This window comes from Eleutherodactylus coqui, chromosome 6, assembly GCF_035609145.1.
Source record: "Eleutherodactylus coqui strain aEleCoq1 chromosome 6, aEleCoq1.hap1, whole genome shotgun sequence".
NCBI classification, from domain to species: domain Eukaryota; kingdom Metazoa; phylum Chordata; class Amphibia; order Anura; family Eleutherodactylidae; genus Eleutherodactylus; species Eleutherodactylus coqui.
Window position 1 is genome coordinate 88,876,081 of NC_089842.1, and position 15,763 is coordinate 88,891,843.

At 42.2% G+C, this 15,763-nt stretch overlaps 1 protein-coding gene across 1 annotated transcript in view; it reads left to right on the plus strand.

Annotated features, from left to right (window-relative positions):
* The window catches only part of GRIK5 (glutamate ionotropic receptor kainate type subunit 5), a 344,216-nt gene that overhangs the window by 217,302 nt on the left and 111,151 nt on the right, over positions 1 to 15,763 (plus strand). The window contains exon 4 of the mRNA XM_066607146.1: positions 5,220 to 5,317. Coding sequence (XP_066463243.1) covers positions 5,220 to 5,317 — 98 coding nt within the window. The remainder of the gene's footprint in view (positions 1 to 5,219; positions 5,318 to 15,763) is intronic.

Consider the following 15,763-nt stretch of genomic DNA (forward strand, 5'->3'; position numbering starts at 1 on the left):
GTTGAGTGCCGGCTACATGGGGATACCTTCAACCCTCATGTGGTGAAGAGTAATGTAGGAGAAAGAGCGGTATTCTGAGGTCCCCAGTTGCAGGAACCATTTATGAGAGCGGGCGCGCGAGAGAGAGCAAAGTGAAGAGTCCACCGTGCAGAGTTTCAAGTCCTTATCAAGTGAGTGTCTGTGGGGTGACCCTACCCCCATCCTCCTCTGGAGAGTTTTGCCTTCCAGGTGCGGTACTTGACAGATAACTTGCACTGCTGGACCAATATCATCCTGAGTTTCCTTCCTGACCTCAAATCTTCTGTCCTACCTGCACTGGTGTGTTTCTGGCTGTATACTGTCAAAGCTACAAGTAAAGTTTTGCCTGCCCCTGACCATTCCCAGGGACTGAGATTCTAAAAAGTTACTGTGTGTGTGGACTTCCTTTATTTCTCCGCTGAGGTTCATAACGGTTAGTAAGGAATGGTGGCATCACCCGTGACATATCCACAGTTTACTGCACGTTTATAAGTCATCTCTATACCAGTGGTGTCTGGAGGAGGACTCGTGGTACTTGGGCCAAGGTGATGTGCGTTCTTCCGGAGAGGAGTCTTATAAGAGCCACCGTGACAAGTACCTTCCCAGCTCCTGAGTCGCCCTTTGGGACACCACACCAGACAGCTCTGGTGGTGGCTTATCTCCAGGGGTAACAGAATGATTGGGTGTTGAAAACCAAGCTCTTGGTATCAAGAGAGCTTATCCTTTTTCTTTTTTTTCCAATACATTTTTATTAGGATTTTTTCAGGAATAACAAACCATATTGCGACAAAGTCAAGGTTTACAGACACATTGTCATATAAATGTTACAGTGAATAGAAATACTGTTTGTATCTGCAAAAAGATTCCAGTAAAAAAGGTCAGACAAGATTAGCAAACTAAGTTGGGAAGGGGCAGGAAAGATGATACTGGACTGTTGCCAAGAAATTATTCATTTAAAATATTGATACCAAGAATTCCAAGTTTCGTAAAATTTGTGAACATTGTTGTTCCGTAGGGCAAATAAATGCTCATACAAACTGTGCGTTGAGATCATATTCATCAACGCGTTCATAGTGGGAGATTTCCAATTTCTAATTAGGAGGAGCTTTATGGCAAGAAAGATATGACTAATTAGTTTTCTTAGATCGACATGAAAACTATCAATGCCTAATCGTAGGAAAGCCAGAACTAGATCTAGTTGGACATGAATGCCCCTGACTTTCCTCACAAAAGACATACATCTTTCCATACATAGAGCATTCCCAAAATATGTGGTAAAGGGATTCTAAATGACTGCAGCCTCTCCAGCATAGATTCAAAGACACTGGGAAGAAACTCGCTAATTTGATTGGAGTATAGTACCATATTGTGAGTAATTTATAGCAGACTTCCAGCAGGTTGGCAGATAGAAAAGCTTTGTTAGCCCACTTTAACGCCAGAGACTATTGATTTGGAAGAAAGGATCCACCAAAACCATTTTCCCAATTTACGAGGTAAGCCTTTTTGAAGACTACAACATCTCCTGACAGCTTATATATTTTTCTCAGAGAACTAGGTCGTAGATACTTTGATGTAGTGCTTGCTCAGGGGTGTATGGGTTGCTAAGGTAGGAGTGAATCTGCAAATATTTGTAAAAATCAATGCTTGAGATAGGGTATAGTGCAACCAGGTCTGAAAAAGGTCTAATACCCAAATTGGCCATGACATCTGAACCTGTTTTCAATCCTTTCCTTACCCAGCCAATATCTTGGATATTAGGGATGAAGTATTCTAATATTTCTAAAGGTAATGTAACCTTTTTGTACTTCAATTACCTTCAAGTTTCTGGAGCAGATGGAGCCAAGCTTGAATGAAAGCCTTAAGTGAAGGTATGGTGGGCAAAGGAGGTTTTTTTGTCCATAGCATAAACCAAGAGGGAAAGGAGAGATCTATGATTGCTAGAGTGATATTCTATGGAAGTACAACTAGAGCCTTGAAATTGTGTCCACAAGGGGCAAAGTAGATCAAGTAACATAGAGCGCTGGTAGTGGAAAAGGTAGGTGCTACCATTCCTCCATTCTTCAAATGAAGATATCAAATGGAGGCTGCTACGTGGGGTCATTTGTTGCTCTAACATTTGACTTTGAAACTTCAATATAAGTGTTTGTGGAATAAGTATAATTAAAGTACAAAAATAGTACAGAACCTTTGGCGAAATTAACATCTTATGCAAAACTATGCGACCTACCTGTGAAAGTTCTATTTTAGTAAGATGATTGAGCTCTTTTTCAAGGAGGAAAATAAGAGGAGAAGAATGGAGACAGCTATTTTGGATAGTTGAAAACATAGGTTGATACCTAAATAGGGAGTCGCCTCTGCTTGCCACTGGAGAGGAAATTCACTTTCAATAGAAGATTTAAGTAATAACTAAGATCTGGTACTTACTTTTATTAATTGTATAATAAAAAACTTGGCCAAATTGGAATTATGTTGCATAGACAGCTCGAAGAGAGGGTAAAAGATCTGAGATTGTCGAGATCACATAATCTGCAAACAATCCTATTTTAGATTTCCTTAGTATTAATATTGGATCTAAGTGATTTTGTAGGGGTTTCATTACTAGGGTAAGTTAAAGGGGGACACTGAGCATCCTTGACAAGTCCCATTTGTTATTAGGAAAGGTTTCGAGACAATTCCATTAACTAGTACTGTCTCTGAGTACTCGTAACAGAGCTGCGTAGAGGGCCTGCATAGCCTGAAAGATATTACCCAAGAAGCCATTTTTTTCAAGGTGGCAAAGGCAAAGTCCCAGTGTAGATTGTCGAATGTCTTGTCCATATCCAACATGCAGAGAAGGCATCGGAGAGATCCTGTGGCAGAGCTTGTCCTGTTTCTGACCCTGCCTGACCATCTTTCATAATCAGGCAATCAACAGAATTGGATAGGTCAAGATCCAATCCTTTGGATGCTTTTCCAGTGAAATTTCTTATTGGAGAGTCTTACTGGTAAACGAAAACCATCAATGAGCTTCTGTTGACAGATCTTTTATTCTTATTAAAGGGGTTGTCCCGCGAAAGCAAGTGGGGGTATACACTTCTGTATGGCCATATTAATGCACTTTGTAATATACATCGTGCATTAATTATGAGCCATACAGAAGTTATTCACTTACCTGCTCCGTTGCTGGCGTCCTCGTCTCCATGGTGCCGTCTAATCTTCAGCGTCTAATCGCCCGATTAGACGCGCTTGCGTAGTCCAGTCTTCTCCCTTCTGAATGGGGCCGCTCGCGCCGGACAGCGGCTCCTCGTAGCTCCGCCCCGTCACGTGTGCCGATTCCAGCCAATCAGGAGGCTGGAATCGGCAATGGACCGCACAGAAGACCTGCGGTCCACCGAGGGTGAAGATCCCGGCGGCCATCTTCACAAGGTAAGTCAGAAGTCGCCGGAGCGTGGGGATTCGGGTAAGTACTGGACGGTTTGTTTTTTTTATGCCTGCATCGGATTTGTCTCACGCCGAACGGGGGGGCTATTGATTAAAAAAAACACGTTTCGGCGCAGGACAACCCCTTTAATGTATTTGTTTATACTTAGTACTTTGATTATATGAAGGTATATTGATGATGAGCTCTTTTGCTGAATAATGAGTTGAGCTAATTAAAGGAGTTCTCTAAACTGGACAACCCCTGTTCATATGCCCTATTATATCAAATAGATTCCATAAGTTAATCTTTAATAGAGATGAGCGAGCACCCAAATGCTTGAGTCCGCGTTATTCGAGTCGAGCTTTTCATAAAATTCGAGAGCTCTACTCGAGTAATGAACCCCATTGACTACAATGGGAGACTCGAGCACTTTTGTATGTGGGGCACCAGGTGCCGAGCTTTTGTTTTTTTTCTAGGTTCATCTCTCTCTCTCTCTCTCTGGCAGGGAGGGGCCAAAACAGGCACGTCACAGCGGGGAGGAGCCAAAAGCTAGGGCGGGGTCAAACATGGCTTGATGCTTGTTCGAGTAACGAGCACCATCAAGTACGCTAATACTCGAACGAGCATCAAGCTCGGCAGAGAATGTTCGCTCAACTCTAGTCTTTAACTATTCTATGTTCACTTGTACTTGCCATTTTAAAAATTGAATTTCAATCCTTTTTTAGGCTTTTCTTTTGTTTACATTTTTAATTAGACAAAAAAATATACAACTTTTCTTATTATATTTGGTCTTTATATTGAAAAACATGTATTTTTAATATTTTTTCCAAAAATATTAGGCTTTGAATGGGCTGGTCTGAAAATTTTATTGGATAGGAAAAGGGTAATCTATGTAAATTTTCATGCATTAAAGATTCACTAGGTATTCACGCAAGTCATAATCAAAATTGTAAAAAATAATAGGCCATACTAAAATCTGTCAACATCTACTAACTTTTAGTTAACTTGTTTGCTGACTGTTTAACCAATTTTATATAATTGTAGCTTTATCCTTACTTATAGGAGCTACAATATGAAGCAATAGATTACAGAGCTGTGACTTGACTTGGAAGGTAGCGATTAGCGGTTTAACAACCGTAACAATTCAATTTTAGTGAAATAAGGGATCAGTAGCGAGGATTTTTTTCTATTTGCCCTAACGAAACCCTTTATAAAATGCTGTGGTGACAGAATTTATAAGTTTGGTGCCGGGAGCAACTTTTTCCAATTTTTTTTTCTCATACAATTAGCATTTCTCTTTCATAAATGACCAAATAAATGTCCCTCACTGTGTAAATTAAGCTTTAATGAGTGTGTTCTGTCCTGAGCGGTGTTTGCTGAATGTCTGTGTTCCTGAAGGGTTGCATAAGACATTGGAGATGGGTGAACCGAGGATAGAATGCATGGGACACAATTATCAAATATGACCTGGACCCCTGTATTTAATCAGAGGGAGCTCGCTCTATATTGTAGAGCGAAGACTGCTAGAAATGAATGTTCAATAACCTGAGACGAAAGGGACTATAAACCAAGAGAAATTAATGAGGTGAATGTAATTGTCAGACAGACATTACCGCCTGGACTGAGACCTCTCCCCGGCACTGTCTAAATATATGTTTGCCGATGGAGTCATTGATGTTTATATTAATGTTTATGGACAACCTCATGAAAATGGGCAATAAAAATAGAGAGTTGGAGACAAGCAAATATTACCATGATTTGGCCTTAATTTTTCTTATTTCATGTATTTTTTTTCCTACAGTGTGTCAAATTTTACCCAAAGGGGTGGTCTCTGTACTGGGACCCTCAACCAGCCCAGCCTCTGCATCTACCGTCAGCCATATCTGTGGAGAAAAGGAGGTAAGAATGCAAATCCAGAATATATCTGGCCTATATAGTGTATAACAGTGGTGTAGCTATATTCAATCATCTGCATAGAAGAGACGGACCATCTTTCATGATGTTAGATTCTCCTCTTATTTACTCCTCTATTCCCTTTCCGTGACCCTTTGGTCAGTTTCCGAGCCCTTACTCGGTAACAGTGCAGTTCTTTTGCAGAGTGTCATCCTATACAGGTTGCCAAAATCCAGTTGCAATGTGCATGAGACCACCCAGTAAATAGTTCCCTCTACCCAATTGCCTACAGCAGCCTCATGATCGGCACTGATTGCAATCGGGCCCCGACAGCTGGGAAACTCTCCGTCCACCCTGCCACTTAGGAAAGTTGTCTTTTGACTTTAAGATCTTATTCTGCCAGACTATACAAAAAAATAGATTTTCTGATAAGTATAGATTTTGCAAACGGTAGATCGTTATCCTTAGACACACTGCCATGTATCATCATTGGTGGTCAATTGGCGCTCTCAGCTATAGCTATTAAACACAGTCCAGGAAACCTAACCTTCATGTCTCAGTTACATTTTCCGTTGACGTCTATGAATTCTGTTAGTATAAATGTCATGTTCTAATATCAGAAGCTGACGACTATAAAGAAGGGAATGGTATTAAATTAACATGCCAGCTAATCATTTACAGTAGTGTAATATATTGTGTTTTGGTCACATTTACCATATAGGATATGTGACCATAGAGCTGGGATAGACTAATTATGATATTATTCAGTTATTTATGGCGCAGTGTTGTATGGATAATGCTCTCACATCAGTCCTTCTCCCCGGGGGAGCTAGCATCTAATTTTCTCTATATCAAGCTTTCACACTAGGGAAAACTTTCTAGGAAGCCAATTAGCCTGCGGAGAAAACTGGAGTAACTGGTCAAATCTGAACCAATGTCCCCAGTGCTGCAAGGCCCCAGTGATAACAATTTAGCGATCATGCTGCCATGTTGTAATTCTAACTAATAGGGTTATCCTTGATAGAAAATGCTATAGCGGGTTCTCCTAAAAAAAACTCCCAAAAAAATTGCAATTTTATCTGCCCGCTTATAACAACACAATGAAGGAGAGGAAAGTTTTGGCCTTCATTGTGAATGGGAAATCAATGCTATCGCTGGGCGTTCTGCTATGGCATGTAAAGGGGTGCTGTGCTAACCATGATAGATGGCATATCTATAGGATATGCTGTCAGGATGTGATTGGTGAGGGTCCAGCTGTAGGGACTTGCATCTGTTACAGGGTTCAGGGTGCTTATACCAGAAACAGCACAATGCGTTTGCTTGGCATTGCAGCTCCGCCGCGTTCAATTGAATGGGGTTGAGCTACAACAGAGGAGGAACTCCTTTACGATATAATATTCCAACCTGTTTAAAGGCAATATCTGCTTAGGGGAATCCCATCACTATCTGACCAGAAAGGCCCTAATGCTGGCCTAAGGTTTTTTTAGTTGAGCCGATTCTTGTTTGAATGAACGAGGGACGTCACTGCAGCTCCTTCCCTCTCGTCTTTAGACAGGCAGATATATAGTTGGCGCATTTAAAGAAGAATCGTTCAGTATCAGCCAGTCTTTCATATTCACTGTATAAGTGAATGAGAGGGACTGAATGATCGGTATTTAAACCGAATGTAAAGTGAAGAAGCCAACAATGGCTTTTATGCCTTCAAAAAAGGAACGGTGAACGAAAAGTGAACAATTATCATTGGTCGCTCAGTTGTTGGCTCGCGTTTAGATTGAACTTTTGCTCATTTGAACGATAATTGTTCTGTCTAGAAGCACCTTTACTCCTATACAAAAATGTTTCAATCCAACAAGCATGATTTCTATTATCATATGATTTAGAGCAGGATCTGAAAGTAGTGTCCATTACGGGATTTGATTAGTTAGGGTTCATGACAAAGACATACGTACAAAGTCTGTACTACCGTGTTTCCCTGAAAATAAGACAGTGTCTTATATTAATTTTTGTTCAAAAAGGTCTAACTTTTTTACATGTATAGCTGCCTGGACACTATTTAAATCAACTTTTTTAATGAACTGTTAGCAGGGCTTAATTTTGGAGTAGGGCTTATATTTCAAGCATCCTCAAAAATTCTGGAAAATCATTTTGCATCCTCAAAAATTCTGGAAAATCATGCTATGTCTTATTTTCAGGGTATGTCTTATTTTCAGGGAAACAGGGTATGTGTGCACCTCCATGTGGTACTACACTGTCTTATAGTATGGAATTCGGAAGCGTGTCCAAACTTGACCTGAACTCGCGTCAGAAGATCCACAGTCAAGCCGGGACACACTTTTGAATTCTGTACATAAAACAGAGGTAACATAAGACAGTGTGTCATTTATAATACCAGTGTCTTTGTGACAGACTGGTATTTGGACCTCCGTCGGCACCAGGGCACAGGCACAACCAATACTTACAGTATGTTTTCTTCCACTGACAAGATAATGAAATGCAGAGAAGAGAAACAATTCAGAAGGCGAAGTCGGTGTTGTGACATTTCTGCATAGACAAAAATCACAGAATATTAGTTTACTGGAGAGGCGTTTTATTTACCGATGTTTCCTCTTCGATCCCAGGAAATTTCATGCACTTTGGCTGGGAACATTGAGATCCCTAAAAACGGTAATTTTACCCTTAGAAATGATCTTGTCACAGCACTGCGGTTCTTGCACATGACATTTGATAGACGTCATTAGCGCAATAAGCCAGACTATTACGCGCCATGCTCATAAACCCCTATAGGGATTTATGGGGATACGAAAATGCACACGAACTCTGCGCGAACATGTGTGAAAACCGGAGTAATTTCTCAGCCACCTGTCAGGACGCTATAAAGTTTGCAGCTAATTGCAGGGAAGGCACATCAGTCGTTTTGGAGATTCTTTTGGATCATCTTATTTTGGAAGCACCCTCAATCGAGTTGAGCTGAGGATGTTCATCAGTTTAGTTGAGCTGAAGCCTGCACTCTGCAACACCAGAGGATGAACCCAGAACCACCGACTCCTCCTTCTAGGAACATCCTCCACCATCTCAAGGTAAAGGAACATCCGCGTCATCAGAAATCTCCAACCTCAGCTACTCTCTTCCAAACCCAGAAAGTAGCAGAAGCACCGCAGGGTAGCGTCACCCCGTACATGTTGACTATGTATGAGTGATTACAGTGGGCTGGGTCAATGATGCTAGTATGACTTATTGCTAGCGTGTTTTTATGCGCTCGCAATTGCGCAGCTATTATGAAAGGGAAAAAAAGATAAATATACACCATTGTGCGCGCATAGAAGACTCGTTCACTGCATAGATACATTGTGTAGGAGTGAGCGTATTTATGCTTACGCTCATCTGCAGGAGCCCTGAGGCTGGCTTCACATGGGTATATTTGCACGCGCAATACGCAAAGAATAGAACCCAATGATTTTTTTAATGGGTTCGTTCACATTCCCGTATTTTGTGCTTGCATTTCGGTTGCGCCAAAAAAGCAGAACATGCTCTATCTTCTTATGTATTTGAAGTTAATGTGGAGTGTGCAAATACATGCGCAATATGCAAGAAGGTGTGTGAACACTGGATAATTGAGCTGGAAAAAGAACTCATCTGGATCCAAGTAGCCATTACAATTGTGGAGTCTTTGCTGTGCGCACATTAACATGCCTCCCGGGGGCAAAGAGTACAGTAAAATACGCTGATGCGCACGAAAAACAGCATTGCTCATTCCGTAAATACGCTTACAGCCATGTGAAGCCAACCTTAGTCATATGCTATGAAATCATCAGTGTTATATGTGGTTCTACATACTGTAGGACTGTGGATAACCTACTACAGAGTGATATAACACAAGTGAACCCACTACATAAATAAACTCTTCTTCTTATGGAGAGAAGAACGACAATGAGTAATATTTGAAGTATGTGAAAGCATTTTTCCATGTGCCAAGATATCAGAACCCAATGTGGTAGACCTTGGTAAAAAAATGTTTCCCATGCATGACAACACTTCTGTATTATCTTTCTTGCTTTTTTAACCTGTGCTACAAAATTAAAGGCAGGGCCAGCCTTAATATAAATGGCACCTTGTGCAGAGGCTTTTTGGCGCCCCCCACCCCAACTGCTAAACAGCACAGTTCGAGTGTGCAAAATTGTGATCTGATATTGGTTAATCAGAAGCAGACCACTCAAACCAGACTGCACTTACTGCTTCTCATTGGGTCCTCATCGCCTTTAGGCACTGTGGCACTGGGTCTTGATGCAGCCTGACATCTAAGCCTTGTATACCGCAGCAGCACTTGGAGGTGAAGAGGAGTAAGTAGTGGTAAGTGGTGACATCATCATATATTGGATTTGATATGCATCACACAACTGTTCCCATTCAAGTGAGTTGGGCCAGCTGCAATACCAGGCAAAGCCACTGTGAAATGTATGGCTGGTATGGACTGAAGTGACAACAGCGCTCACTAGAGCGTGGCTATCACTTCAATCAGGTGATTCACGAGGATCTCAAGCGGTGGGCCCCCAATGATCAAATATTGGTGAACCATCAATAGTTTAGTATTGAAAAAACCCCTTTAACCTCTTAGCACCCCAAGATGTATATGTATGTGTATATGGTTTGTGCAGAGTGGGATTGGAAGCCGAGCCTGCTCTGTACACAGCTGAAGTAAGCTGCCTTTGATGGCTGACACCCAGTCTCAGCAGCCACAATCAGAGCTCATGCCAATTGCGGCTCTTAAGCCATTAAATCCCCTGATCAATGTTTGAGTGTCCTGAACACCCCCTTACAATGTCATAACAGCTAGGGTTCCTTCTCAAGGCCCTCAGGACTGCCATATTTTTCTGGCTATTCAGAAAAACTATCCTAATAGAATTCCTGCAGTTCCTAAAAGATTGTCTGCCGAATACCACATACTGCAATTCTGAAGTATTGCAGTATATGGTATAAGCAATCAAATGATTTTTGCTGTAATGTGTGATGGTGAAATTGTGAGTTTTTTTGATTTCCCTCCACTTAAAATTTTTTAACAGTTTTTTTAGCGGATTACATGGTACATTAAATAGTATCATTGCAAAATGCAACTCGTCCAGCCAAAAAACAAGACCTCAGACAGCTATATCGATGGAAAAATAAGAGGTATGTTAGGGGGAGGAGAGGCCAAAATTGTCAGCCTCCTTAAGAGGTGTGTATATGTATGTATATATATATACACACACACACACACATACAGTATATATAATAGCAGGCACAGTATACCCCCATAGGGCTGCAGACAAGAGGGGTACCAGCTGCCACCTTGCCAGAAGTCCTGGAGGTGCCTCTGTAGTGGTTCTTGGGCATAGGACCTTCATAATGTGACTGATGTCATGAAAGGTCCCGTGTCCCGCTGGTTCAGTGAAGATGTGAAGATGGAAGCAGAGACAGGCTGAAGAGCCCTACACAGCAGCACAGAGGAGTTGCTATCAGAGAAGGTAGTAATCCCCTGTCCTTGACAGTATGCTCTCTGCAGGTACTGGTGTGACTGTACATGACGCCCCTATTATAATGGAGGAGTGAGGCACCCTGATTAAAGGTTGGATTTTTTTTGATTGGTTATTGTCAGATTAGTATCCCTATGTTAGCAAGGTGCTCCATAATGTACACTGTATACTGATAATAACAGTCAGTGCAGGTAAACAATAATGCATTCACCTGGTCGTATTGTGCAAAACAAGTACAATACCGCTGGAAGCTATTAATATCAAATATTCCACCGCCTGCTGACTTGAGCTGTGAGAGACAAGAGACATGTTCGTAACCAAGGAATGCACAGAGAATAATAAAAAAGCAGGTGCAGGGACTTCCAGAGGTGGACATCCAGCATGGCTGCTTTTTAATGAACACTCTCTTCACCTAGGACAATCCACACCTCATCCAAGCCATCACCCAGCACCAGACCCTGTGACACAGCTCCAAAGCATCTACCTGGTGCGCATTCTGAATAGAAGAGACGCCAGAGACTTTCATCTCTGTAACTTCAGGGCCAAGGAAAGCCAAACTTTGCCTGAGGCCTTACTAGGCCTGTCATTACCCAGTGGACTGACCGCTATAAGCTTAACAGATCTCTCCACAACTTCCTCCACTTGCCTCTAGTGCTATTACTCACCATCCTGACATGGCAGCTGAAGATCGGAGGAATGCGGGTAAAAGAGTTTGGTGTTAGTGAAGCAGCCCCAGCCTGGGCCAAGCGATTGTCTTGCCATGAGCGGTAGAGATTCCCGGCTACATCTACCATCTACTGAGGGAAGACGTGCTTTTCCACTTATATCAGAGCTGAGAGAGCAGAGGTGCCAAATTTCTTCCCTGGGGACCTGCTGGTTGATGCAGGTTAATGAGTACTGGTCATATACACCCAAGAGCTGGACATCCACAAATATACACACGCTGTTCCGCTAGGGACTTGGCACTCTGCTGTGGCCAGCTTACAGACTGGATTTTAGATTTGCTCCATAAACACCCTCCAGAGATAGGTTCATATAAGACATTACATATAGCTGTTTCAGGCACTAGGGTGGAGCTTCAGGTGTAGCAGCCGCAGGTCTGGATGGTAGTCGAGGAAGAACCAGGAGTAAGCAATGGGAGGTCTCAGTTCACAGCACAATTTCAGAAAAAAAATTGCATAAGCAGCACTCACTTATTGCTCGCAGGGCGGGATCCCAGAGTGCAAAGCCGCAAAAAGGAAACCCGGACTATAGTTCCAAGGTAACCCATAAGAAACAACGGTGCAGTAGAAAAGTAAAAAACTTTTATTCCTCCATTTCAAAGCATGGCTGCAACATTTCGACCAAGCTTGACAAAGACCGGTGATATACTGATCGAAACGTTGCAGCCATGCTTTGAAATGGAGGTATAAAAGTTTTTTACTTGTCTACTGCATCGTTGTGCTGCCGCAGACTATGTGTTTCTTATCAGTTCACAGCACAGATGGGAAGGTAGGTAGCATTGTCAGAAGGGAAGCCAGGGGGTCGACTGGGAGCGCAAGAGGTCCTGGGTTCTAGTCCTGACATTACGTGATTGGGTGCAAAATATTGCTGCTCCTGCCTCTCTTTGTAGCTGCTTAGCAGGCCCTCCTACTGGGACTCTGCCTAGTTTGTGTGCAGTGGTTAACCACTTGAACCTACATTTTGTGTGGACTTACTGTAGCTACCATCTCGGTATAACCCACTCCTGACCTTTATCATCTCTATCATCAGAGAGGGTAGAGTAGGGGAAAAAGAGGAAAGTTTGTGTTGTAATGATTATGTTATGATTCCTATATTTAGGTAATCTGGATGGAATAAGCGCAATCTGTACTGGCCATCATACAATACTGCAGTTTGTGTATTTCTCTATGGAGTGTTACATGCGACTTCCCATTGCCGTTACAGAGGCCAGGGGGGAGATCTGAAGGACTTGAGATCATAGAGAGCTGCAAGTTGGAGAGCAATTGTAGTGGTACTGAGCCTTAAGAGAGACTACATTACGGGGAGTTTGGAGTCAGCTTTGGGAGCAATGAAGGACATGTCCCAGAGGTTTTGTGCCTATTGGGGAAGGACAGTGTAACAAAAAAAGAGGCAGCTGGTGTTTAAGAAGCGCAGCTCCATTACATCCCAGAACAGACATCGTTGAGAGCACAAAGCTGCAGGGACTACAGCTAGAGAGACTGCTACAAAGAATTTGCATAGTTCGGCAGCTCTGTGAATCGAGGTACCCCTAACATATGTCCAAAGACGCGTCACCTACATTACAGTGCTGAACATGTTGGAGATATATAAGTGAGGTGGGCCTGCCGGTTAATATAGCCAAGCTTGAGCCAACACCAGAGGAACACACATTAATTTGCCATGTGTGAACAAGTTATTGGACAACACTTCCATTCCTTTAGACTGTGGGGCGATGGCCAATGCTGGGTTGAAATGTTGAGTGGTTCTACCACATGTGAAGTGTGTTGCTGATCTTTGTGCGTTATAAAAGATTGTTACCTTACCCCGCTCATGTTAGAAATAAGCCTATTCTTAGTTAGAGTCAGTTAGATTGTCTAATGTTTCTGAATAACCACATATTGCCTATCTATTAACAGAAGCTTCTACTGCCAACTTCATATGCAAGTTTATTTACTAAAATAGAAAAACATATATTTTTACAAGCCTGCTGTCTGCATCGCACCCTGACTCCTGTGTCGCTTGCCCCTAGCACGACACCACTGCAGATGTACTAATTGGATGAGCTCAGCAGCACAGAGTAAATGGTCTTTCCCTAGCTGAGAGACAATTTCTTCTTTACACATTATCTATACCAGCGATTCTCTAACTTTTCTTAACCTTTTCCCTGACTGGGATGGACCAATATCTCATGAGACCCGAGTCTCAAAGAGAGAGACCTGCAAAGTTCAGATGCAGATGTAAACGTCTAAATCTCAAGCCCGAAAAAAGCAAAGAACTGCCATGAGGAATAAATCTCCTAAAACCTATCTGTATACTCCAGCCTGGGACCATCCCAGCTTTCCCAAGAGCTACTATGTAATGATAACATTACACCCCAAATCTGCCTCCCTGTTTTGGTTGGTAAACTTCTCTGCCCCATGAATATCTACAAGCAACTGTTTTTGCACAGGTGGTGTCTAGATTTCTCATGCCACTCTTTGACAAATGATTGGTGGTGCTTCACACTTCTATTAACTCAGTTTTAGCCCAAATTTCTTCCAACGTCTGAAAAAAATTGCTGATCTAGAGACCAAAGCAATAGTGAAACAAAAGACTTTCACTGCCTCTCTGTATCAAAGGGAAATCTCAGAGACCACACTGAAGGATTTGGAGAACAGGGATAGGAGAAACAACTTGAGATTCATAGGTATTCCATAGGCCATAATGGGGGATTCTCTCCTAAACTACCTCACCCAAAAAAATACTCCAAGCTCTACACCTGGATAGATCCCAAGTCTTAGTCATGGATGAGATGGCTCATCATATTGGTCCACTTTGAGATCAAGGGGAGAATTGCCCAAGACTGGTTATTGTGAAGTTCATGGCTTGGGCTGCCAATAAAAAAATTATTGCTAGCATATCATATCAACTCATTGTGTAAGACTGCAGGATTCTCATCTTTCAGGACTTTTGCACCTCGTTTACTCAAAAGCGAATTCCCTTTCGTAGATATTTGTGGATATTTGCATAACAAAAATATCAACTTACAGCTTCTCCACCTTGTTAAATCACATGTGCAACACAACAGATGCCGACTTTTGTTTGAGGATCTCACAGCAACAAGTAGGAACTTAAGCCCTGAGGACAATGGTTAATGATGTCGTGAAACGTTCCGATTTATAGAATGTCACTTAACCATCTTGTGACACACTTCTTTACTTTTGCGTTTATTAGTGCGTGTTTCATGGATCGCATATGTTTTGAATTATGTTTCCTGCTGTTTACTGTGTCTGAAACTTTCTCTATAACATTTTTTTCAACACAGATGTATGCTCTTGGCGCACAGACCCCTGGGCCACAAATCCCACTGAGCAGGGCTGCTCTTTCTCGCTCATTTGGATGGGAGGGAGATGACCAACATGCAGCTTATACGTATCTAGAATATCACAAGTCCCCATGGCTAGATGAGTAACATTACAGCTCCAGTCGCACTGATATACACCAGCTTACCACACCTCACATTACTTAAGTGGAGTGCGGTGGGCTTAACCCTTTCCAATCCAATTTGTAGCCTGGTTTTCCTAGGGGGCTTACTCTTTTTCTGCCATTATACAACAGCGCTATCTGCTGGCTAAAGCCAGTACTGCATGAGGTGACATGTTGGATAGGCTCCAACAGCAGAGAGTCTGGCAATATACAGTAAGAGAACCCCGACAGACGTCTTCCAACATTGGAGCTGTACAGCCTTAAATCATAATGTATTCAGACGTCAGACAGTGGATTGGAAAGGGTTAAATGTCCCAGTAAAGAAAAAAAAAAGTATTACCACACCTAAAAAGATTCAAATTGGACAAAGTTTTCTTGTAATATACCCATTGGAAGGACTTTTCGCAGTCTATGGTTGGGTCCCTTGGCTATGCGGCCAGCCATTTCTCTAGATTTAGGGGAAAGTGGCCACACTTTTTAAGCTTGGCCTGCTCTACAAAATCCAGGACACTGTTGCAGACCCACGAGATGTTACCTACTTCTGGACATGTCTATAAATAAGACCCTCTACACTTTGCTAAATATTCACATGCCCAATACCATTGACTCCATCTTCTTCTGCTAGTTAACTGAGCTTTTGCTAAACTGTAATCCCCAGACTTTGATCTTGGGTGTAGATTTTATTACAACTCCTAATTCCCATCTGGATTGCTTGTTGAGTAAAACACTGCAGTCCCTGACCTCTAGGACTTTGTTGCAGCTCATAGAAAGACTGTGT